At 42.2% G+C, this 25,868-nt stretch overlaps 5 protein-coding genes across 9 annotated transcripts in view; 2 read left to right on the top strand and 3 right to left on the bottom strand.

Annotated features, from left to right (window-relative positions):
* The window catches only part of LOC109512133 (myelin-associated glycoprotein-like), a 12,038-nt gene extending 5,324 nt beyond the window's left edge, over positions 1-6,714 (top strand). The window contains exons 6-13 of the mRNA XM_019863646.1: positions 633-893; positions 1,967-2,233; positions 3,153-3,455; positions 3,525-3,606; positions 3,883-3,955; positions 4,645-5,016; positions 5,598-5,607; positions 6,368-6,714. Coding sequence (XP_019719205.1) covers positions 633-893; positions 1,967-2,233; positions 3,153-3,455; positions 3,525-3,606; positions 3,883-3,955; positions 4,645-4,989 — 1,331 coding nt within the window. The 3' untranslated portion in view covers positions 4,990-5,016; positions 5,598-5,607; positions 6,368-6,714. The remainder of the gene's footprint in view (positions 1-632; positions 894-1,966; positions 2,234-3,152; positions 3,456-3,524; positions 3,607-3,882; positions 3,956-4,644; positions 5,017-5,597; positions 5,608-6,367) is intronic.
* A 208-nt stretch (positions 6,715-6,922) lies between these two features.
* On the bottom strand, positions 6,923-8,770 carry irgq2 (immunity-related GTPase family, q2). The gene is made up of 2 exons (XM_019863617.1): positions 8,145-8,770; positions 6,923-7,436 (listed from the first exon to the last, which is right to left on the bottom strand). The coding sequence occupies exons 1-2, from the start codon at positions 8,768-8,770 to the stop codon at positions 6,923-6,925; spliced, it is 1,140 nt and encodes a 379-aa protein (XP_019719176.1).
* A 2,183-nt stretch (positions 8,771-10,953) lies between these two features.
* On the top strand, positions 10,954-13,130 carry LOC109512111 (putative gustatory receptor clone PTE01). The gene has a single exon (XM_019863613.1). It carries the CDS (start codon positions 11,287-11,289, stop codon positions 12,226-12,228), a length of 942 nt encoding a protein of 313 aa, XP_019719172.1. The 5' UTR covers positions 10,954-11,286; the 3' UTR covers positions 12,229-13,130.
* Positions 13,131-13,664: 534 nt separating this feature from the next.
* Positions 13,665-21,165, bottom strand: LOC109512276 (sialic acid-binding Ig-like lectin 14). Of its 5 annotated transcripts, none has more exons than XM_019863890.1 (9): positions 21,061-21,165; positions 20,679-20,797; positions 18,672-19,076; positions 17,529-17,855; positions 17,090-17,356; positions 15,763-16,000; positions 15,156-15,273; positions 15,008-15,077; positions 13,665-14,083 (listed from the first exon to the last, which is right to left on the bottom strand). In XM_019863890.1, the coding sequence occupies exons 1-6, from the start codon at positions 21,135-21,137 to the stop codon at positions 15,804-15,806; spliced, it is 1,392 nt and encodes a 463-aa protein (XP_019719449.1). In that variant the 5' UTR covers positions 21,138-21,165; the 3' UTR covers positions 13,665-14,083; positions 15,008-15,077; positions 15,156-15,273; positions 15,763-15,803. The 5 variants fall into 5 exon arrangements, with proteins under 5 accessions (XP_019719449.1, XP_019719452.1, XP_019719453.1 ...); XM_019863893.1 differs by having other exon boundaries at positions 20,679-20,779; XM_019863894.1 differs by having other exon boundaries at positions 20,679-20,776.
* A 3,783-nt stretch (positions 21,166-24,948) lies between these two features.
* The window catches only part of mag (myelin associated glycoprotein), an 8,508-nt gene continuing 7,588 nt past the window's right edge, over positions 24,949-25,868 (bottom strand). Inside the window, exon 9 of the mRNA XM_019863809.1 lies at positions 24,949-25,107. Coding sequence (XP_019719368.1) covers positions 25,047-25,107 — 61 coding nt within the window. The 3' untranslated portion in view covers positions 24,949-25,046. The remainder of the gene's footprint in view (positions 25,108-25,868) is intronic.

The following is a 25,868-nucleotide window of genomic DNA, read 5'->3' as shown; positions in this document are numbered from 1 at the left end:
ACTGTTGCTATTTCCGACATGCTACCTGTGTGAGGCGGGGGTTTTCTGCAGCAACGGCGACTAAAACAAAATTACGAAGTAGACTTGACGCAAAACACACACTTGAGGTGTCATTGTCTCTCTCCTATTACTCCGAGATGGGACCGTCTGGTTGCAGAAAATCAAGCTCGGGGCTGTGGTGAGTCGTCATTTTCATGCACTTTGAATTTGCATTGCATCGTATTTTGAAGGCATTAAACATGACCATAGCGATCAGAGTGTTGCGGCCAGATTAGACGCTCCTTGTGTTTATTATTATATTTCGAAAACACCACAGTTTTCATGCAGCTCATACCATATTATTTTGTTGTATTATTTCCGCCACACCTTAATTGCCGGTCCCTGAAAATATTGTCTGACATAAACCGGTCCGTGGGGCAAAAAAGGTTGGGGACCCCTGCTCTAAGGCACATCGGTAACAGGATTTAACACTCTGCCCTGTGGTTAGGTACCATTTTAAAGGACATCAGCTCAAACGTTAACATGCTAACGGTCATTATGCTGACATGCAACACTATTACAACCGGATGATGTTTTTGAAAACTCCATAGTGGTAGAAATCATCATCAGAAGTGTTTTTGCTGCGTTAACAGTCCCTCCCAAGGACACCACGGTGATTGTCGAGCCCCCCGGCGTGATCCTGGAGGGCACCCCAGTAATCCTGCTGTGCCAGAGCCAAGCCAACCCGCCCGTGCACAACTACAGCTGGTCCATAAACGGCGGAGAGTATCTGGAGATCGGGGACCTCCTGACCCTCGACGCCGCCCAGCCCAGACACACTGGCGAGTACCGCTGCATGGCCAAGAACGCGGTGGGAGAGCAAGCGTCTCCAGTCGTTCATCTGGATGTTCAATGTAAGTCTGTTGGACGTCACGAATGAGCGACCACTGTGTCAGTTGCTGAATGGTGCATGACAAGCATGTGTCTGCAGCGGGCACACTGGCCTACTGTTCACATGCGTGACAAGGTGCACACAGTTCTTTGTGTGCAAAGACTGTTTTGTTTCATATGCGTGCAAGGTTGTACAAATGTGTCATTTCCATCTGAAGGAGAAAAAAAAAAAAAAGTGTTGCCTCAGTTTGCTCCAGACAGCTGCTGAAAGACTATTTCAGTGCCAAAGCTTAAAAAAAATTACTTTCAATTTAGTTCGGTTTTACTTTTTTATTAGTCATCAAAGAAGAAATGAATACAAATGTATGGACTTAAATTAATAATAATAAACACAAAATATTTCACAGTGAATATATATTTATATATATTATATATTAGCATTTGATAATATATAGAAAATGGAAACAATGTAGAATAATCCAATTTTTTTCTGTTAAATTTGAAAAATAAGTATAATATGATTCGCGCCACAACATAGTAATTTAAGTAAAACATCTAAACGGATGAAAAAATTGTAAGAGGAAAAAAAATCAATTGAAAAAAATAATTATTTTAAAACATTTGCAAAAAATTGCAAGAAAAAAGTTAAATTAAAAATACAAATTTTGTTTTATCGATATAATAATAAACACATAAAGAATACAAATTTCATGAATTCGTCTATTTCAAGCTTTTGAAAAAAAACCATCACCGACCCCCCCCCCAAAAAAAAACTATGCTAAATTGTACCTACTAGCATCATTAAATGAGCAGAATGAGGTTATGCCATATATCCATCTATACAAGCATCTCATCTTAATTTGGAGTTCGCTTGATCTGTTTTTATGTATTTTTTGATTTGTGTTTGCAGGCCTTGCAAACATCATAAATGCCGCTGCTAGAATAAAGTCAAATATAATAAAGCAATGCTTGAGGACACTCAAAACTCAAATCTAGACTAACTGGCCAACCTGACGCAGCTCGACATTACTCACTTGGCCACACCCCTTAAATGTACTTTGCACACAATGCTAACAGGCCCACTGTTGCTTTTCAGATCCTCCGAAGAACACAACAGTGTCCATGTCGCCACCTGGTTCTTTACCTGAGGGCAGCACCGTGACTTTAAGGTGCACCAGTGTGGCAAACCCGCCGGCCATCAACATCACCTGGTATCGAGTGAACGCCGGGGAGAAGACGCCGATGGGCTCAGGACAAGAAATTACATTCAACGTCACAAAGCTGTCACGGGACACATTTTATTGTGAAAATCGCAACGTTCACGGGGGACAGTCGGCGCAGCCGATTGCCATCGATGTCACATGTGAGCATCTCATTACCTTTAGCGACTTGAAATTTGGTAGCCGTGTCTGTCATGGACAGATTGAAAAAAAAAATTGCAAGAAGCCATGCCTGAAAAATTGTGCCTTTTCGGGTCACTTTTGACCTTTCCCATGGGTCCTTGGAAGACCAACTCATTGTGGAGATGATGTCTGATTGCTAACAAATTTGTACAACATATCGTCATGCTAATAACGTAACTTCTTAACTCAATTTTTTGCTCAAGTCAGATTTGTGCAGGAAGTGACTCTCCATCGTCCAATGCGCATGTTGTGAAAATGTCGAGACAAAAGAGGAGTTAGGCAGTTATGAGCACTGACGATATACTAAACATGTTGGCGACACCAAATTGCCAAACATTTTCGGTTTTATTCATACTGTGTTGGTGCAGCATAGCCTCAAAGTTGACTAGCGATAAAACACAAAAAATACAACTTTGAGGGAAATTTGAGCCACAAAAAACGCTTCACTTAGTAACATGAAATTTGGTAGGCATCTCTGTTATGAGTAGACCAACAAAAAAAAACCTCAAGCAACCCTGCTGGAAAAACAACAGGAAGTCTTCCATTTTGGTTTGCAGCGGTCTCTGTCGCATCCTTTGAATTGTTATTCAGTCCCCAAAGCTAGGTTCACATAGCAACATGAAAATTCGGCAATCACGTCTATGATGAGTAGACCCACCAAAAAAAAAAAAAAAAAAATCACCAGGAGCTATGCCTGAAAAGACCATGGTAGCACCCCTGGCAATTTTTTGTGGGGAAATTCAATAACTCAAGCATGTTTCACTCAGCAACATGAAATTTGGATGGCATGTCTGTCATAAATAGTACCACAAAAAAGTCTGAAAGGAGCCATTCCAGAAAAAATAAAATAAATAAAAATCTGCCATTTACTGTCTTCAGTTGCCCCAGAGATCCTGACATCCTCCCACTGCCAAGATGTGTCAGCCCAAACACGATGTACCTGCGACAGCCAGGCCAACCCGCTTCCCTCCCTCCAATGGGAATTGTCTGGGGTGCTTGTCAATCACTCGGACAAGAGCCCCATCACAGAGGAGGGCCTTGACAGCGCCACCCGGAGGAGCGTCATCATCATGCAACGCCTGGACGGTGAAGAATTTGTGTCCTCGTTGGTTTGCATCAGCTTCAACCCGTTTGGATTTGACACTCTTGCCTTCAACATGTCCTCCCCTGCTGCTCGGACAGGTCTCTTTTGTTCACATTTGATTAAGGTTGCTATGATCTGCAGGCATCACTCATGTTTGGGCTTTTTAGATGTGACGGTTCTGGTTGGATCTGCTGTGGGAGTGGTGACCATGCTTATCTTGAGTCTCCTGCTGCTCTTGTACATTTGCAGGTGAGCACACAGGTCACTCAATAAGGTCAAATGTATTTGAAAACAATTATTAGAACGTGTATAAAACACAAGTTGAGAAATGATAACGTTACAAACATATACAATGATTTAAAAATGTTTGCTGTTCAATTCATGAACAAATGTATATAATATTTTAAAAATGCTGTGTGGCAGTAATTGGCAATAAGCCTCGTTACAACAGAAAACAAATGGCCTCGAGACAAACATTTTCCAAAATAAGTTTTTTTTTTTTTTTTTTGTGTGTTTGTCCACCAGGAAAACCAAAGGTACCTTTCCCTCTAATGACAGACAAGCAGACAATGCCACAGACTTTTTGGTCACCAATGAGGTGAGTTCAGAGTCCAGATTTAACTTAAAGAAAGTCACAATGAATGACCATCTGCCAAATACAGGTCAATGTATTTAAGTTGGACCCATAATTTAGGTTACACAATTTATCCTGACAATTTTTGGGTGCAAAATTAATCAACTCTTGGGACAAACTAGTCAATTAGAAAATATTTATAGAGTTTTTATATATATATATATATATATAATGAAAAAAAATCTCATCACCAAAGACAAGTTCTAAAATATCCTCACGTTGGGAAGAAACCTCCTGTGTCCAAATTTGGTCAATTTTTTTTTTTTTCTCACAAATCGTTACTTTTGGTTCGTGCCAATGTGGGTAGGTTAGTTTTACAAATGGACTGATCTAAAGCGTGGAAAATGCCTTATGCGCTTTGGTGATGCAATGTGAATGGCTCAACAAACATGATTTTTATTTTTTTTTGGTTGTATTTTTGTTTTGGAGATGGGAGGTATATACGCTTGATGCCATTAAAATCACGAATTAAAAATACTCGATGACAAAAGAAATTCATTAACCCCCCCCCCAAAAAAAAAACTGTCAAGAATATAAAATTGATTAATAAAACAATGCCACCATTGTAGCGTGAATTCCCACTCAATGCCCCATCCCTAAATGCCCGCAAAATCGATGCCTTCACTTCTGAATGCATCATTGTGTGTTTTCAGACCCACACTTCTGACGGCAACGCGATTTACGCAAATGACAAGGACTTGACCAAGGATGCGGCGCCAGACGACGAGCAGCTGCACTACGCCCACGTCAGCGTGATCCAATTGCAGGCGCGCGACCGCGCCGAGATACGAGGGCTCTCCTCCGTCACGAGTGAGTATGCGGAGATACGACTGCGTCCTGTCGGAGGCGACAAAGGCGAGGAGCCGCGAGCGGATACTGAACCGGATCCGGAACCGGATCCAGTACCGGATCCAGAACCGGAGGAGGAGAAAATGGTGGCGGACACTCCTTCTGGACAGGAAGTGGCAAGCGAAGAGGTCGCAGCTTCGATGGAGTGAAAGCCATCAGTGGTTCTCAACACACAAAAATTACTGAAATATTGCGGTGGTTATGTTCCAGGTCACCCAGCGATGAGTGAAATCCGCAATGCACTTGGCAAAATATCTTATTTAAATACTACATAGGCATGCTTTTTTTTTTTTTTTTTTTTTTCACAGCATTTGCAGTACTTCATTTTTTTCAAGGTCTTTAAACACACTTTAAAATATTACAAACATATACAATGTATTGAGAGGAAGAACACAAAAACACAAAAACGTACATCAATAATCACGGCCAAAAATGTATATTATAAGATGAAACCACAGCCGTTGCTTTCTGTAGGTGTAAAAAGCAGGATTTTAGAAAATGGCGTTCAATAATTTGCAAGAAAAACTAGGCCGTGCTTATAAAATCTTGTTTGTTTTTTTTCCTTTTCAAACAAATTATTATATTACATTGTACATCAAAAATCATGCCCAAAGATGAACATTATAAAATGAAACTAAAGCCGTCACTTTCGGTAGGTGTAAAATGCAGGATTTCATTGGATGACATTCAATAATTTAAAGGAAATTCTCGAGACTGTGATTATAATGCGAGACTAATAAAGGTTTTCTTATCTTATCTTATCTTAAATTCCTGCTCTCTATTCTTTAAAATTGACTGCCCCCCCCCAAAAAAAACGTATACCGCCATCTAGTGGTCAGTGTTTTTACTGTACACCCAAACTAGACATGTGTTTAACCTAAATTGTTCAAGGAAAAAAAAACATTTTAATAGCGGCAAAGAAAACTCTGAACCCGTGATGCGGGGGGGGGGGTTCTGGAGCCTATTAAAAACACTTTAAAATAATACATTTTGAGAACCCTATTTAGACCAAGAGAGATGGCAAACATAAATTTTGTACATTTTAAACCAATTCCATTTTAAATATTAACAGTGTCCCGATCCCTGCGTGTTTACAGTAAGATCAATCCATTTTTCGAAAATAAACTTTGGTCAAATTCACATTTTAAAATGGGTGTAATTCCAATATCAACCTCTAGATGGCGGCACACTTAGCTTGAAACAAATACGAAATAATCCTGTTTTTTTTTAACACTATACGAACGTGACAGCTGTATGTTCATTTTATAATGTACATCTTCGGGCATGATTATTTTATGTCTATTGGGAGATGAGAAATGTGTCTGTTTGGAAAAACCGGGATTGTTTTGTTTACGCACTACAATATTTTTTTCTGTAATTCATTGCTGTAAACTCAATATAGACCGGAACCTGGATTTTACGGGAATGGCTCGTACGTTAGAGCCGATTGTGTTACATCGAAGTAAAACTCTACAAAATAAAATTATTGTTCCAAAAAAGAGCTTTAAACAGTTCTAAAGTTCATCCAAACTTACCTTGATGGTACTTCTGGGTGATACTGGCATGTATGTGCATGGTCGCATTCATAACCCACAACAGCATGATTTTTTTCCAGGCCCACACTGTGCCCCCCACCCCCACCTCCTGAACATAAACACAGCTTTGGCCTGGATTTTTTTTTTCCCCTCTTTGCTCATGTTTTCCTTTTTTCCATTGAAGAAACTCAGGGCACTGAGTAACGAACCGCTGGCTTCCCATTCTGTCTCCCTCTGTTGGTCTTTGTTACTTTTTGTCTTTGGACAGGTTGTGACTGTTAAGACAAATTCCTGGTGTGCTTGCACATAGTTGGACAATAAAGCTGATCCTGATTCTGACTCTCGACTATATTCAAAACAAACACAGCCGAAGCCTCACAGATGACAGCTGACAATCACATGTGAAAATGAAGGTAACGTCTTCAGACCTGAAGTGTCCGCCGTTTCGAGGCTAAGGATCAGGAGCAAAAACCTGGTATGATATTTTAATAGGCTATTATTTTGAAAATATCTAGAGCAACTTAACCTGAATTCTTCAGAGACAGCCTCAAGCGTTTTGGCTTGTCTCCGCGAAGGCAGAGGCCAAAATCTTCTCGGCGTCTGCGGCCATGTCATCAATGGCGGTCTTCAACGCGTTCAGCATGGCGGCGAAGGAGCGTCCGGCCGAGCGGGCGTGTCTGGGCACGGCCATCTGCACTAGCCTGGAGGACAACGTCGAGCAGTCCTTCTCTGCCAGCGCCAGTCGCCTCTTTACCTCCGCCTTGGTGACCTCGGTCGAGAGCGGGCACGCCCGCAGGGCTTTGAGACGCGCCGGTTCCAGGCCTCGCCGCCGGGCCAGACGCTCCACGGACGCGTCGTCCAGACAGAGGGACGCCTGTACTTTGCAGAGGACTCGCACGGCCATGCTTGAGTCCACCGCCGAGGCCACAAAGGGGACCGGCACAGCCGAAACACCGCCGGACAAAGACGCCGCCGCCCAAACCAGGGCTCCAAATGCCTCCTTCTTTTGGATCACCAGGGCGGCGGTCAGTGTGGGGAGAGCCATCAGGAGAGCGCACCACCTGACACAGATGGGAAGAAGTCACTCGTGTGCAAGTCTTAAGTAAGTCTTTAGCGTGGTGCGCGACGAGTGATGTGGCCGAACACCACGGTCGCGCCATGTAAGGGGGCTCGATTTTATGATTGGCCAATCTTCTGCTGTGAGTGCTGCTGCCATTCCAAATTCCAGATTTGAATCGGAGGTGAATGCCATTGCAACATTCCAGATTCAACAAATGTTTTGAATCACATTATTTTTCGCGTTAGTTACTTTGACAATCGCGCAATGTTGATTGTGGTTCAATATCATATATGGGCTGCCACGAGAAATTGTTTTCCGATCAAAGCTCCTTGGGTTGCAGTTTTTCCCATTGGAGCGAATCAACAGGAATTTGGTTTTCAGTTACGTGTTAGTTCCAAGGTTATTATCACAAAAATGAACAAAATGACTAAGACGAAAATTGGAAACAAAATGAAAAGCAGCGCTTTTTAAAAATGAGAATTGAGATTTGAGAAATAATAAATAATAGGAAAAAAAGTAACTATAATGCAAATTTCTAACATACTATAACCTTGGTTAGGTCACGTTCAGTCGCATCGCTCGGTGTGTGGCGGGCCTTTCCTCCAAAGTCCAAGTCACGTCTCATGTCTTCCGAGTTTTTGTCACGTGAAGTCACAAGTCATCCTAACACAGTCCACGTCGCAATGATTTGAGTCCCTATCTCTTCCACCTGATCTCCGGGAGGTCTTTGGCCAAGTCTTCAAGCAGGGCAGGGAAGTCCAGAGTCTCCAGGGCGGATGGGCTGACCAGGTAGACTTTGGACTGCGTGACACCGTGGGACCTCAGAGCGTCCACGCTGGCTCTCCTCTTCGAATCCGGATTTTGGTCTTTGTCAGAAACCAAGAGGATCAGGTAGACCGTCTGGAGCTGCAGCAAACGGGCCCGCAGGACCAATGCCACCACACTCGGAGGCGGCGTCTGCGTGACCATCAGGAAGACCACGTTGTAGCGGAGGAACTTGACGGCATTCATGTAAACGTCAGGCTCAAATGGAAGCCCGATGGGGACCGGCGGGAGGTCCCAAAGGCGAAAGTCGGGGTGCACGGGATTAGGATAGCAACTCAAGTCCTCGGTGGGGACCGACGACGAGCAGGCGGCCCCTTCGTCAGCGGCTGACACCCCGTGAAGGGAGTTAATGAATGCCATCTTCTCCTCCGAACGCTCGCCCACGACAGCCAAGTTGAGGCTGCTGATGAGGAGGTCTTCGACCGCGTCTTTGACCTCGGACAACCGGTTGCGCTCCATGGAATTTTTGAGGGTCTCCAGCAGGTTCACGCCTTTGAGAACATCCGCCATCGCTGCGGGGGAGGAAAAAGCTTGGTCACGTCGCACCGATTAGCATAAAGATTAACAGCACAAACAAAATGCCCGCAGTAGCCCTTACTCATAAAGGGAACCTATTCGGATATGAAGTCTCCGTCTTGTCCATCATGTTGTCGTTTTCATCAACCGCGTGAGCTCAGTTCACGTTCGACCAGCTAGCTTGAGCTAAACTGGGAGGTTAGCTTACCTGTGTCTTCAGGTTTCATAGTGCCAGGTGAAGCAACATCTCATGGTGGTTGTGTCTCTTATTTTAGGGTTGCAAACCTGACATGTGCCTGTTCTCTTTTATCGAAACTCTACTACATATTATGTCCAGCATACATTGCAATACTAGCATGTGCTGTAATACTCGTATTTACTGTAAACGCTCTTGACCAGAAACGTTGACTTCATGTATGGTTAAAGTCCAAAAAGGACAGATGAATAACAAGCTGGGCCAGTGGGGGATGAGTTAATGACGACCCTGTGGGGTCACAGTGATGTTTTCTTAGCTTAGCTGAGGTATTCGAATGATCCCGTAGGATGCTAGCGGTGCGAGATTTGATGCTGATGGACAGCGAGTGATGGTGGAAAAACAAAGTCGGCCTCGGGGGAATGCTAGTGATGAGTCTGCGGTCAAAGCGCTGTTGTCTCTTGGGAGAGATGGGTCTGACAAACAAGGCAACAACTGATCATTGGGTCATCATTAGTTATTCCCTCAGGCCGAGCTTGTTTTTGCATTTGTTACAAACAAACAGATAGTATCAGGCACTGGGCCAGATTTTCTTCTCTCCTGGGGCTTAAAGGTGGCTTGACTGATTTGTGTGTGTGTGTGCGCGCGCGCACGCTTGCTGGCTGAAAAACTGTTTTTAGATAGTGATTTGATTTTTTTAAGGGAACCAAAAAAAAAACATTCAAAGCTAACTGACCCAGTGTAAAAAAACTACTTGCCCCACTTCTTCAACTATGAATTTATTTTTCGGTTCATTTTCGCCAAGCACATCCGAGCCCGATTACCTTCGGACCTGTTCAATCAAGAACTCGCCCAAATAGAACCAGTCTGACAAAATGAAATCAGCCAAAAGATCTCAAAAAAACTGCAACAAGATGCCAAGATCCAAAGAAGTTCAAGAACAGACGAGAAATAAAATAATTGATACCCATCAGTCTGGAAACGGTTAAAAGTCATTCCTAAAGCTGTAGGACTCAAGCAAATCACAGTGACAGCTATAATCCACAAATTGTTGAATTTTAGAACAGTGGTGAACCTTCCCAGGAGCCGCAAACCCAACAACACAGCAACGACCCATTGAAGATGTCACAAAGGAATCCAAGACAACAGCTGAAGAACTTCTGGCATTCCTCCCGACAGATTAGGTCAGTGTTCATGACTTAACGATGAGGAAGACACTGAGCAAAAATGACATCCTGAACGTCATACCCAGAGTCAAACATGGTGGTGGAAGTGTGATGGTCTGGGGCTGCTTCATCTCTTCAGGGCCTGGACGACTTGCTGTGATGGATCGAACCATGAGAATTGCCCTTCATCAAAAAATTATGAGACAGGATGTTTGACTATCAGTTTGTGACCTCAAACTGAATTGCAAAACGAGTCAACTTCTGAATGCCTTACAAAAAACAACCCCCCCCTCCCCAAACTAAACTAAATGAAGGTTTTACGGTGGCGTCGGCGTAGTTGAAGTCCAGACTTGAATCTCGTTGAAATGCTGTAGCTTAACATTTAAAAGGCTGTTCATGCTGACAAACCTGACAGTGTTACTGAATTCAACTTAACATTTAAAAGGCTGTTCATGCTGACAAACCTCGGTGTTACTGAATTAATGTAAATCTGGAATGAAGAGTGGGCCAAAATATCTCCACAGAGATAGCAAAGACTCGTTGACAGCAATCGAAAACACTTGATTTCAATCGTTGCTGCTGAGCGTCGCCCAACCTGTTATTCGGTTTAGAAGGTTATCAGTTTTTCACACAGCACCATGTCGGGTTGGATTTATTTTTTTTGTTCTCCCTTAATAATAAAAGATTCACTTCATTTAAAAACCGTTTTTTTTTTTTTTGGTCTTGGAGAAAGATTTATTATTTGTTTGATGATGAATACAGGCCGTCAAACGAAAAAGTTTAGACACCCCCTGGTTTCAGGTCTCTCGCTCGTGCTTTTTGAAGTTATGTCACTGTATGTCTTTTTTTTTTTTTTTCTTTTTCAAATCCCAAAGAACAATACTGCAGTTCAGGGCCACAACAATAAGCTCAAAGTGTTATTGAGCCTTGTGAGACATTTCGGCCAAAGAGGGAAGGAGCAAAACGCCTCCTCAACAGGATGACCAATCGCAGGTTGTCGTCATCCCGATCATCAGCTGGATGCCTTCTTACTTCTGTGTCTGCAGCCGCCGCTCAGCAGCACTTCCATCAGCGACGAGGTGGACGCTTGGACTAGGAAGTATAAGATTTATTGACCTTGCGTCATTATTTTGTCGCGTGTGCTTGTCACGATGGAACGGAACGGAACGCTGATGCTGATTCTCGATGGCTTTGTAGATGTGGACAAGTACAGATACGTTTACGTGATGTTCTTTTTGGCACTGTATGTTCTCATTCTCTGCTCTAATTGCATCATTATTTGTCTCATCTGGATCCACAGAAACCTTCACGAGCCCATGTACATTTTCATTGCAGCTTTGTCGCTCAACTCGCTTTTTTTCAGCACTGCGATCTACCCCAAACTCGTCGTGGCCGTCTTGTCTAACCAGCAGAGTGTTTCTTATTCCGGTTGTTTGGTCCAGGTTTTTTTCTTCTACAGTTTAGGTAGTTCTGACATTTTGTTGCTGCTCGCTATGGCTTACGACAGGTACGTGTCCATCTGCAGGCCTCTTCAATACGCATCTACCATGGGCACAACCTGTGTCAGCATTTGTTTGGCGTCGGCCTGGTTTGTGCCTGTCTGTCTGATGTCGGTGACGGTTGTCGTTCAGTCCAAACAAAAAATCTGCAGCGTGACATTGACTGGAATTATTTGCAATGCGACAATGATGAATATTCACTGTACATTACCAAAGTTTCTCGCTATGTGGACTTTATTTACCCTATCCGTTATGGCTGTCATCCCCGTGCTGTTCATTTTCTTCACGTATTTTAAGATATTCATGGTCGCTTATCATAGCCAGGGAGAAGTCTGGAAAAAAGCGGTCGATACGTGTTTACCGCACCTGATTGTTTTATTGGCCACCTTCTCTTTGATGACCTTTGACATCATCATCGGGCTACTGGAGTCGGTGCTTCCGAAAAACGTGCGCCTGATTCTGACTCTGCAAACATTGGTGTACAATCCCCTGCTCAATCCGATCATTTATGGCTTGAAGATGACGGAAATCCGGAAGCACATCAAGAGATTGTGTTGTAGTCATGTCGGAGTGATCAAAACTCAAGTGGAATGAAGATTACTTCATTTGTGTGCATGTCTGTGTGTGGGGGTGTGAGGGTGCGTGTGAGCTACTGTGTTTTTAATTATGTACATGCATCTTTACGTGTATACGTGTATGTGATTGTTATTACGTGGGTGTGATGCAGGTGCGCAGGTACCGGTATGTGTGCGCACTTGTGCGTTTGTGGTTTGTCCACACGCCCTGCAAATATTTGAATACGCTGATTTTATTTGTACTCTGACTGTATTCAAAAATATGAATTATCCACAAAATGATTAACGACAAAGCTCCACAGTGTAGTTTCATCTTGCGACTTAAGATTTTCACGTCATTAAATGCCCGTGGATATAATTTCATATCATTCAGTGGTTCTCCATTTGTTGTCACCCTTTTCCTTTGATCACAAAGTCGACCACCCGCTTTCAAACCCGCATCAGTCAAGACCGATACACAAATTGTTTTGTTTGAAAAAAAAATGCTTTTGAAAATCTGTTTAACATATTTTCAAGACACACGCTGACACAATAGTACAGTCACAATTCCTATAAATACAGTAGTTGGATTAAAAAAAAAAACAAAAAAAACAGGAGATTCCTTACCGTCACACTGGAGCTGTCAACTGTGTAGCAGCATTTATGTGGACTCTATTCCAAGTGTCTGTCCAACTAAGGGAGCTTTGTAATCCAATAAAGCTTAATCTAGTCAAGCACGTACGTACACACACTGTTGTGAACGTGTCAGGAGGGAAGAAGACGGGCATGCGTGTTTTTTTCCGGTAGGATTTGGTCATTTTAATACGTTGAACCGGAATGGAGCAGCATGGACTCATGTTGGGATGCTCAGTGGACAATCCATTAGGTACACCCACGCAATCTTATCAGAGCGGTGAGAAACACTGAGTTGACTGACAATAAAGGTGTACTTGACTTGACAAAAAAAATAGTTTGTTTGCCTTGTTACAGAATTATTGATTTGAAATCAAGTGAAATGCTTCACATATTTTGAAGATAGTCACGATTCAATCATTTTATTTTAATCCGTTTTTTTTTTAGAGCAGCATAATGTTGGAATATAAATAAAACATTTTATGTTCAGGTTGTGTTCAACAATTCTCCAAAAATAGGTTCAACTACATTGAAGATAGTGTCACTATTTATAAATCATTATATTTTGATCATATTTTTTCAACCACCATATTGTTTATTTAAAAAAAAAAAACATTGCAGGGACAAATATTCATAATGTAAGTACACATTTTAAAACGTGAAAAATTATAATATATAATAATTACACACACGCACACATATATATCCAGAAAACCTCCATCTATCTATCGCAATACCACCTACCCTGAAATACTATTTTGTGTAATAATTTCACACAATGCAAGTCTAAAATGCTTCGAAATATGTTTAAAGTGTACATTGTCACTATTGTCTCACCATTGCCTCCAATGCATATCAACACTGCCAATAAAAAAAAAAAAAACATCTTGAAATGCCTGTGAGTGATTTCTTTTGCAGCTTTTGTACCGCAACTGAAAACATCTGAATTTAAAGCAAAGGGGGGCCGTTCATGACATCATAGCGTCTTTCACGTTTGAATACAAGGCTTCCTCTTCCTTCTCTTCGTTCTCATTGTTGCACTGTGTCCTGTTCTCCGCCGTCGTTTCATCCTTTTCTTTATCGTCATTATGCTCTAGCGATTCGTTGCCATTTCCCTTTGTTTTGATCTGAGCATACTCGGTGGCCTGGTGAGTGGTTGTAACCTCTCTGGTGTTGTTTCTCCTCAACGCGGAGAAGTTGATGCTGGCGTACTCCACGTCCGCTTTAGTCGCCTCCTCGCTGACAACTTTGTGGCCAGAGTCCTGACAAGAGAAAACGTCAACCTCTAAATTAGCGCTAATTAGCAGCTAGCTACATAGCCGCTGACTGGTTAGCTGATAAATATTGTTACGCTCTTCAAAAGCAGAGTGTGTCTTAAGCAGTTAAAGAATTAGCAATTAGCATGAGGTGCTAATCACTCCAAGCAAATGCTAGCAGGCAACGCTAGCCACTATTTAGCCACCGACTGGCTCACTGATATACGCGTCGTTGCTTTCTTCCTTCCTGACTGTCTTGAAAAAAAAAAAGTTCAGTATTATGTTATGATGTGATAAGTGAGTGATTTGACTTCCAAATTCGGCAAAGCAAAACGAAACAAATTTTTCAGTTTTCCTGGCGGAGTCCTTTTCGTGCCTTATGAATCAAAGTCACAAGCTATGTAACTCTGCTGCTCTTTTTTAATACTGTAGAAATAAACAATACGATAAAAACAGCCCACTAAAAAGCCAGCTTCGACTCCTGAGAGAAACTAACATTCATTCGGATTTCCAACCCTGTTACTGTCATTCCAGTGACAGCTACGTATTGTAAGCGCCAAATCAATCATGTCATAAAAATTGTACGATTGCTGAGCTAATCAACCATGTAATAATCATAATAATAATGAGTTATTCTAATGATAATGCCAAGATGGCGTTGTAGTTGGGAGCTCGTCTGCTTTTTTTTGGTTTTGTTTTTGTCTTTTCTGTATCATCTATTTTGTTTTCCTTCGTGTTGGGTGGGCTGTTTTCGGCGTTTTTGGCCACAAAAAACTGTCTTAGGTGATGTTTTCTGGTATATGATTTCGTGTTAACTGTTCTATAAAGCGCTTTGTTACAGCTGTTGTGAAAGAGCCTTATAAATAAAGATGTAGTATGAATGATATGGTTTTTTCCCCATTAGTTCTTATGGTAAAAAAAGGAAAATACTTGTGGGTCATCTTCATCTTGTGGTTCCACCAGCTCCAGATCCAGACGACCAGGGCTTTTTTTTGGTTTCCTGGATATAAAAATGGACACACATATCATAATGTGTCTAACAAAAGTGTGTTGGGGGGGGGAGAAGATGATGGTGTACCGGCAGCAAGTCCTGGAAAACCAGCACAAGATGGCTGACAGTAGCGCGCCGCTCAAAAATGCGATGAAGACATCGGGGCGAAACATGGTTGTCATCTTTTTCATACCTTGCTCTGAATCTGTTTTATGAGAAGGAGTCAGAAGTTTAAATATTCTAAAAAAAGAGTTGCAATTTTCCATAATATAAAAAAGAATAAGTCACATTTGAACAAAAAAATAGTCTTACGATGCAATGTTACAAAAGTACATTTTCATTTTCGGTCACTTTCAGTCGGAAGTTGTATTGCTATAACAAAAGAGTCACGATGTTACAAAAAAAAATCGTAACAAACAAAAGCTAGTCAGAATTTACAAGGAAAGGATGTATAAGTCCGATTTTTAAAAAAATGTTATCAAACCATCATAAGTTGCGGTTTTACAAGGTCAAGTCTGGAATTCAGGAATCAGAATTTTCAGAGAATCATTTGGAATTTTCTCAGAAGAAGTTACAATTTGCCAGTAACAACTCATATTTCCGAAATAAGTACTGTATATTTTTTCTGAAAACAAGTCACATACAACCGATGTTAACATCTGTGCAATAACATTGACATTCGAATCATCCCTACCTTCCCATTCTAATGTTTTGTGTTGAACGTTTAGTGTTTTCCTAAGGTCGCCATCTTGATGCATGCTGACACACTCCATCGCAGAGACGTTGAGGCCGTCGACAATCAGCGTGACGCTGCTGCTGGCGCCGTCGTCCGACACCGCGGGGGACAGCGAGGCCCCCGCCGCTGATACACACACAGGTCAACACCGGCCCCCGGAGCGAACATCCCGACCCGTTAAGGATTCCCCCAAACCCTGCAGAAGGGCACAATTAGCATGAAAATACGGCGCCAGGGAGGCAAAATCAAGTTGATGAAACCCTCTCTAAACGTGTTTCCAACTTACCATATTAAGAGTTTAAACCAGCGGTCCCCAACGATTTTTACCCCACGGACCGGTTTAATGTCAAGACAATATTTTCAGGGACCGGCCTTTAAATACAACAAAATAATATGATAAGACCTGTATGAAAACTGAGGTATTTTCTAACCATAATAATAAACACGAATTATGACACGAGGAACGTTGTATCTGGTCGTAACCTCTGGTTGCTATGGTAACGTTTAAACGTGCCTTCAAAATAAGATAAATCCGTATGGTAACGTTTAAACGTGCGTTCAAAATAAGATACACCGCAAATAAATGCATATTATGCAGAGTGGTCTTGGTGGGTAGGAATCTACCATTGAGATAAATCCGGATTTTAAGTGGGACTCCTGACACTGTCTATTAAATGTAGGCTTCTTTTTCTTGAAAGTCGTCAGCTCCTCTTCTGTCTCCTGGCTGGGCCTTTTCCGCTTCCCAAACCAACTTTCCAAAGACGTTTGTTATTACTCATTTTTACTAGCTGCTGGGTTTCATTTTAGCGGTAACCTATCACGTGACCGAGAAGCGCCACCGTCACATGCGTCAAGAGTGTGGCGGATGTAACAGAGAACCCGGTAGTTTTCAAAATAAAACATCTTTCAGATTCCTAAATGAATAAAAGGGAAGTAATATAAGTTATTTATTCTTTCTGTGCGGCCTGGTACCAAATGACCCGTGGCCCGGGGGTTGGAGACCTCTGATTTAAACCATAAATTGTCACAAACTATGATCACCAAATACTTTTAAATGACAACACCCCAAAAATGTACCTGCAGTGCACTTGTATGTCACCCTAAAATCCATGCAACAATCAAACAAAAATTAGTTTGTTAGCTTTTTCACTCATTCACCGCCAGATATATTCAAATCTGAGTTTCCCATATTGGCGGCCATTTTGCAGCATTTGGATTGATCTTTCAACACCCACACAATATCGTGCTCTGTGACCGCTTTTAAGCAAGGCTTCACTGTACTTACATGTCACCGTCACATCCACGTGTACTGTATAGTTAGTCGCTACACACTGGTAGCGTCCGGAGTGGGCCGCCGTCACGTTGGGGATGTCGAGAGAAGCGCTAGCTCCGGTCGGGCTCATCTGTGATCCGCTTTGCAGGTCGGTCCCGTTAGAATAGGGAAGGTTCCAAAAGACGCGAGAGGGCGGGAAACTGTCAGCGTTGCACGAAAGATTTAACGTGTCGCCTTCTTTCACTGTCGTCCGCCCAGAGATGGATGGAGGCTTTGCATCTTGGGACAAAAAGGTACAGGCATCATTTCATCCCTTGCCGGAAAAGTCGATATTTTAAGAGAGTAAGTCAGCACCCGCATACTTGCGATTCGCGCACACACACACACACACACACACACACACACACACACACACACACACACCACAAAATTGTCAGTGGATGCTACTCACAGGTAACATTCAGTGTCACGGTTTTCTCCGTGGTCTCGTTGACTCCCCAGTAGAAGACTTTGCAAGTGATGTCGCGGCCGTGGTGTTCGGCAGTAGCGTTGAAGGTCAAAGTTGACTTGTATCTCCGATAGAACGGTGTCAAAGTCTCCCACTGGAAAGCCGTCCTGTTAGGGACCACGGCGTGAGTGTCGTTGCCTATCGATTGCTTCCACGCCCAGCTGATGGTGGGGATGTAGCCGGAGCAGAGGCCCGGGGGCACGCAGGTGAGCATCGCCGATTGACCGGCGATCATCGGCTCGGACCACACGGTGGGCTTCTGCCTGAGAGCTGACAAGAACGCACGAAGTTTAAGTGCCATTTTCCTCACCTACATTTTGTTTTGTTGGGAGAGTAAAAAATAAAAAAGGTTGACTAAGGATATCAAATGAACGAATTGGGTCTCTTTTGGAAGAGATCACTGTTTACCAGAACAATGCAGATGCTCTTGTACGCGGCGGATTTTTGGAAATTCAATCATTACAAGCAGATTGTGATTGAGCGTTTGTCACATGATCTCGACTGCAAAGGGTGTCACAAAACAGAGAAAAGATGTCAGTGGTTCTTTAAATTCAGAAGCAATGACGTAGTATATGTGCACACACACTTGTGCATGGCATACATGCATACACACACGACTAAATACTACTACTATTACAAATTGAGTGCAAATAGTTTGGAAAATTGTTGGAAAATTGTGACACTGGTGATGATTTGAAATCCAATATCTTCCCATCAAAGTAACATTTTCTTTGTTGTAGTTGGTATTTTATTTTAAAAAATGGATCTTCAGATGTTTAAGTATAGTCACTAAAGTAAAATAAAAAAAAATATGAGCACAAATGTCACTGCGGTGCATAAAATGTATCTTTTCACAAAAAGTTTGATTTCGTTTTTTTTTTTTTTGGTCCAAAATGGAAAATGGAATCACAACCTTTTTTTTCTGTGGGTTCAATTCAACTGCGACCAACACATTTTAGAGCTACAATTTGATGGGCGCAGTTGAATTCAAGTAACAATAAATAAACAAACATCTTCCAATCTCAAAAAGCTTGAAAGACGCTTTACTTATATGTGACATTCCCACAGTGTGGCCATGCAACTTACGTGTTACGGTGATCAACACTCGCTTTTTGAAAGTAAATCCTTCATTGGTGTTCCGCAGCAGGCCATTAACTCTCAGCTGATACGCTCCCGAGTCCGAGGGTGTGAGTTCGTTGACCATGATGCTGCAGTCCCAGAGGCTCACGTCGGACTGCAGCATCCGAACTCGGCCCCGGAAACCGTCAAGGATTTTGCCGGTGTTCTTGGAGTGGAAGATGATCTCCGAGTCGCCGCATCTGCTTTTGCTTTGGGAGCACTTGAACCACACGATGCTCTGAGGCGTGAAGTCAATGGCGGAGAAGGAGCACGGGATGACGGTGCAGAGTCCCGCTTCGGATACAATCTCGGTTTTGTCGAGGTTGATGCAGAAGGACCCCATGCAGAAGTTGTTGCTCTGTGATGCGCTCGCTTCAAAATAACACGCGAAAAGATATTTAAAAAAAAATAACAAAAACTCAAAAACACTATACTGACTGATGAGACGAAGACTGTCTATAATGTACATTCTGAATGGCTGTAGTGTAAGAAGAAAAATGATTTGCAAATCGTTATGTTCTGTTTTTAATTGAGATTTTTTACACAACGTCCCAACTTCAATGGAATTGGAGTTGAGATTTTAGATAATATTATATAAAGGCGTTTGAGTAGCTGTCAATCGGAGTGGTTTCGGTGGATCGGTCACAGTTGACATTAAGACTCATGACGGAAATGGCTTTTGAAGAGCAGACTACTGTGGCAACTGATGTCAAACTTTGCCTTTAAGAGTCAGACACATACTGTAGAACATGGGTGCCTAATACATTGATCGCGATCGACCTGGAGTTGGTCCTAAAGTCAATTGCGAGCGACGTGGAGGGGAGAAAAAAGCCAAAACATTTCTGTGTCTGTGTGCTTGTTATCAATATGATATATTTTTGTGTTAATGTATGGTGCACTCTTGGTATCCTATCAGTCTCACTTTCGCAAAAAATATTGAAAAAGTTAAAAAAAAAAAAAAAAAAAGCAGGTCACCTTGAACCACAGGTGTCAAAGTCAAGGCCCGGGAGCCAGATCTGGCCCGCCACATCATTTTATGTGGCCCGCGAAAGCAAATCAAGCATGTCAAGTTCGATGATGCTGAACCAAAATTTCAAATTGTCATATGTAATTCACAATAACAGTCATTATTCTTGACTTCTGATTTTAAAATTAGTTATCCATCAATTTGTTGTGTGCTGTGTATGTAATATGTGGAGGTGATTAAACATTTATATGGTTTCCCAAAATTCAGAACGGCCCTTCAAGGGAAACAGTAACTACAATGTGGCCTGTGACAAAAATGAGCTTGACACCCCTCGCCTTAAACCGACAGTGGCACGTGACCGACATCACAGGAAGTTAGCGGTCAGCGGTCTGGATTTTCAGCTTGCGTTCAGAGCTGTTGCGCTATATATATATTTTTTTGTGTGATTATTATTCTCATTCAGAGTTTGTTTCATGTACAAGTCACCGAAGGCACGGGCAAAGAATGTGAATCAGGAGTGCCGGGAGAAGGATTTTAAAACGGTACACGTGAGCTACGATCGTTCCCTCGCTGCACATGTGCCTCCCTTGCTTCCGCCTCAGTTCTCTACTCAGGTAGGCAGTGATTTGCTTTTCACAAACTTTTGTCTCTATTTTTCGTTCATTTTAAGGGCTGTCATGGCTGCAGCTTATCAGAGCATGCGTGTCTAAGTGCGTGCGCGGTAACGGGTCGATCGCGGGAGGTTGGTTGATCAAAAAGTAGATCTTTGGTCAAAAAAGGTTGGGCAACTCTGCTGTAGAAGAAAGTTGCCTCTGAACAGCTGCCTTTTCTTGAACTAGTGCATTAGTCACTGCAGTGGACAGGAGTGTCACATCCTAGTCTGCCACTCGCTTGTTCACGCTTACTAGTGCCCCTGCTGTATGAGCTTCAACTTTTTGCGGTATACCGTATTACCATATCAGTTAAACAGGCTAACATCCCCTGAAGTGACTTGATTGTTTTCATACCTGTGTCGACGCACACATGGAAGAGAAAAGCAGCCCCGGCGAGAAAGAACATCCTAAAGGGAGACTTTTGGGCCACCTGTGCAAACCAACATGAAGTTCTGCTATTTAATGGGACACGTCTCTCACACACACACACACACACACACACACACACACACACACACACACACACACACACACACACGTACGTTCATATGGGATAATAGCTAATCTCACACTTTCTATTTTCGTAAGACCAATAAAAATAAAAAGGTTCCAAACAAACCCAAATAGGTGTTCTTGCTACCATGTTGCAGACAGAATAACACAGAAGCATGTTGACTCTCGTTGGAAGTCACTTAATAAATCTGAAAAGATATCTTTAAAACGGCGTTGAACATACCTCTCAGTATGTGTGTCGAGCTGTTGTCTTCTTGTGGTGATTGTTCCTCTCCCAACTTTCGATTTTTCTTCCCTCATTGTGCAACAGCAAAAGTTTTTAGGAAGTGTGGACACGATACTAATGATCGGTTTGCTCCTGCTTGTATTATACTTGGAGCTCTCTTAATGTCATGAAAAAATAATTAATAAATCAGAAAACAGTTTTTAATCACCCAGTCTTTTTTCCACCAGTGGCAAAAATAAAAACATAGTATTTTTGAAAATAAAAATACTACTACTTAAAAGGTTTTTTTTTGAATGAGCCATCTATTTAATTGCTTTTTTCCCCATATTTCTGCTATTTTAACAGCTCCGCATTTTCAATGGCGATCACTTCTGCATTTTTGAAAAACTATTTCGTCACGACCAAATGCGGAACTAGGCCATTTTGGACAAACAAAAAGAACTAATTCAATGTTCAACAGCAAATTTTATTCAGAGATGGTATTATGTGTGTTCCTAAACGTATTTATGATGCTGTTCTAAACTTTTTTCTTGGACATCAGTTTTTGAGATATTTTAATTTTTTGTTTTAATTTGGGGCGGCGCGTCGGACAACTGTTTACCATGTTGGCCTCACATGGTTGTTCATCTATGTGTGCCCTGTGCTTAGCTGGCAACCAGTTCAAGGTGATTTGAGATCCTGATGTTTTAAGATTTGAGTGTCGAAAAGGATCTAATACACTTATGTCAAGACACAACTGTGTTTCTTAGTAAAGCTGGGAAAAAAGTGAACCAAGTCGAATAAGTCTTGCAGTAATATATGGTCGATTATTTTTTTGTTCCCAAGTCTTCGTCAAGCATGGGCATCCGCACAGACATTTCAGGTACAGTCATCAGAAACGTCCATTCTCCTGCACCGAACTACTCATGACGTTTTTCAGTTTATTAGCACCCCCTTGTGACAGAAAGTTGATACTGCAGCCAGGCAAAGTCAATTGGCTCGAGGCTCGCCCTTGTGAGTCACAGAGAATGATACTTAAGGTTAGGTTGCCGCACAGAGGTGATATATTTGGCACAGTTTTTAAATTAGATACCCTTCTGGAAGCAACCCAATCGTTTCTATCCAGGTCTGGGACTGATAGTGGGTGGAAATTAGCACATAGTGTTAAGCGGGAGCGCCTACTAGTCGATCGCAATCGGCGGGTAGCTGGCGGAGGGTCCCAAGTCGATTGTGAGGGGTGGAGAGGGGAAAAAAAACCCAAAAAACATTTGTGTATCTCTGTGCCTTTTAGTAATATACTTTTTGGTTGAAAGCACACTGCACTCTAATCATCCTATCAGTCTCACTTTTCACAAAATGTATTTAAAAAAATACAATAAAGCAGGTCATCTTCAACCTATGGTGGTGGGTGACTGCGTCAGCGGAAGTTGATGGCGCTCAGGAGTCTCCAATTGCAGTTTGCGATCAGAGCTGTTCAATGAAAAGTTGACAGAATAATTGATTCTAAAAATATGAAATCGTGACATCCCGGTTTTACTTATTTTATTCCGTCACTGCACTAGGCAACAAAATATATATATATTGATTTACTTGTGTTTCAATGGAAGACGACTACCAATTGACTGGGATATCCCTTTAATGGATGACTGATCATAAATACACAACATGTAGTATGTTTGAAATTATCCAAAGCAAGGTCGATTAACTGTCAAGTTGAACGTCTGGTGCAATTTTTGAAACGTGGTATTGTTCGTACTGGCATCCCGCTTTTTATCAAAATACATATGCCTTAATATGTTACTTATTGACAACATGGTTATCGAATTAGACTATTAGCTTAGCATCGATATAGTGTATTATTTCCAAGATCTCTGACTACACAAACGTCAACATCTGATGCAACACTGTGAGAACATCCACACAAATGACCTCCAAAATTGCCCAAAAGAAGACATTGTCTTTCAGCACAGTTGGAGCACATACACAGGCACACACACATTGTCAACATGAGAAAACACTATAAATGTGTGCTTTGTTGCGTTTTTTGTTCTGAATTTACCCTTTCCCTGATGCTTTGACAGGCAGCAGACACAGTGACACAAATAAACATTGACTCATGCGGCGCGCCAACGATAGACACGAGGGGTGTAATGGTAATGGTCCAGTACGGACCACATTAGGTAGGGGACAAATTGGTTCGTGCGATAGCCACACGTCGTCCTCGATAAAAAAAAAAAATCATAGTTTCTTACGATTTGATAACTTTCTCTTAAAATGGCGACTTGGGAAAAAAACCCTGCGCTTTTCATTCCCCCCCCACCACCCAAAAAAAAAAAATGTTCTGAATTTACCCTTTCCCTGATGCTTTGACAGGCAGCAGACACAGTGACACAAATAAACATTGACTCATGCGGCACGCCAAGATAGACACGCGGGGTGTAATGGTAAGGGCCTTTTTCCAGTACGGACCACATTAGGTAGGGGACAAATTGGTTCGTGCGATAGCCACACGATAAAAAAAAAAAAAAAAAAAAATCATAGTTTCTTACGATTGATAACTTTCTCTTAAAATGGCAACTTGGGAAAAAAAACCCTGCGCTTTTCATCGTGTTCAATGATGACTTCATTCTCTCAAGTACGAGTTCTACGCAATTTCTGTTGCATGAAAAGCGGTTTCACGCTACGAGAATCGAATTTGAATATTTGAAGAAAAAAACTATAGTTTTGTGAGAAAAACGATGATATTTCCCAAGAAATACTGTAATTGTGGTATTAGCTAAAATGATTATATTTAACGAAATATTTGTGGTGTTGACAATTCTGACTGTCACTGACTTCTAATTTAGATTTTTTAAAAATCGGAATACCATGAGTATGAAATCGGAATATTTTAAGAACAAAAGTACTTCATTTTCCAAGAAAAAAAAAAAGACATTTTCTGAGCGTAACTGTCTCATACTTTAAAAAAAAAAAAGATGACATTTTCTAAGCGTAACTGTCTCATACTTGAGCCACACATCAACTCAGTAATCCGACGCGGTGAAGCTCCGCCTCTGGCTAGCGGCCGTCACGGCTAACGATATACTTTTAGGCGGTGCGGCAAACTGAAGTCACCCAGCCTCTCTGGTTTCCAAGTAGCTCAGGATCCACCAAAGGAACGCTAAATGCTAAGATGACTAAGCTAAGAATCCCCGCCTCAATAATAGCCAATCAACCTCTTCCAAGTATCATAGCTAAAAGACGCTGACGAAAAGCTAATCACACGGCAGAACGAGCAAGGGAGAATCGGAGCAAACAGAGAAGCTATGCTAATTGCTAAAGCTAACAGAATAGGCTCACAGAAAATGAGCGCATACACTTTAATAGCCGTCGGAAATAAAAAGAAGAAATCTGTGGCGTTTTATACCTTTCCTGTAGCCTGAACCGAACAGTCATCAGGGGTCCTTAGTTTCGATAAGCGCGTTCTGCTCTTACGGCGGCAACGTAAGACAAATGTGTATGCCAACGAGTAGCCTCTAGAGTCGATCACTAACCTATGCTAACGCAATAGTAAGGTAATAATAACAATAAAGTGGATATTTGTATGAAACGAATGAAAAACAGTAAACGGGCAGCCATCTTGGCGGGCGCAACCTCCAAGCCGAGGACCCCTTTGACCGCGATTTTTGGCATACCGTTACACCCCTAGGAGAAACAACAACATGGGTGAGAAAGAAAGAAGAAAAAAAAGACTATAGCTATAAATGCCAATAAATTCTTCCAGTGAGTCGTGGGACATGGAGGAAAAAGTTAGCACTTAAGCATGAAATTCGGACCCATGGAAAATCCAAGTCGTTGCGGGGACGAGGGGAGGGAGGTTTTGCAACTGCGTCTCGCGTGGCCGAGGCATCAGGGAAGGATCGCGCTTCATTTGGCTTTGATTTCCGCGTAACTGCTGGTGCCGTCGTCCCCCCTCCCCCGGCCCCCCTCCTCCCTGGGCCCACCCAGCTCCAGAGCGGCGTAGTTCAACTCTCGGCTCTCCATGCCTGCCAAAGAGCCCGCAGGTTGGAAATCCCCGTCTTCTCCCTGGAGCACCCAAAAAAAATATAAGAAGGAATGGTGTTAACGTTGATATGGTTTGACTGGATTTTTGACAACTTTTTGCTTGCAAAATGACAACTAACTCTAAAATTTGCGAATGCATCATTTTGTTGGATGAGACGAATATGCAACCAAATCTGAATGTGGAAAGAAACAAACCTGTTGTTTTGCAAGAAAAAAAAGTTGAATTTTCCAAGAACAAATATCACATTTAAAAAAAAAAGAAAAAAAAATTAAATTACACACACGTTTCAATGGAAAACTACCAAATGACTGCTGAATATTCCCCAGAGAGCGTTCCCCCCCCCCCCCCCGAGCGGCGAGAGCGTTCCCCCCCCCCCCCCAGAGTAGTGTGCAACATACACAAATAAGTTAGTGGTTACTGTTGGGAGACTTGAGACATGTTAGGTGGGCAAGTATGGACGTTAGCGATGAGGTAGCCATGCAGACGACACTTTGGCGTAGGAAAAGAAAAAAAAAAAAAAAAGAATGGAAACGGCGTACAGGAGTACAGAAGCGGATATGCAAAGTGTGTGCGGTTCGCCGAGACTAAGGAACCCTTACCGTGCTCTCCTCTAGAATGGAGTTAAACTTTGAGCCCAACAGCTCTGTCTTAAGCTGTGCAGGAGTTAAGGGAGAGAAGAAACAGACACAAGAAGGGAGGAGGGGGGGAAGAAAAAAAAAAACGCAGAGAAGCGATGAAAGCAAGAGAAAAAACTGTGTGTTTCCAAAAGGTTCATGGTTGT

This window comes from Hippocampus comes, unplaced genomic scaffold (assembly GCF_001891065.2).
Source record: "Hippocampus comes isolate QL1 unplaced genomic scaffold, H_comes_QL1_v1.1 scaffold249, whole genome shotgun sequence".
NCBI classification, from domain to species: domain Eukaryota; kingdom Metazoa; phylum Chordata; class Actinopteri; order Syngnathiformes; family Syngnathidae; genus Hippocampus; species Hippocampus comes.
The sequence above is the reverse complement of the archived record's forward strand: the minus strand, read 5'-3'. Positions and strand labels throughout refer to the sequence as shown.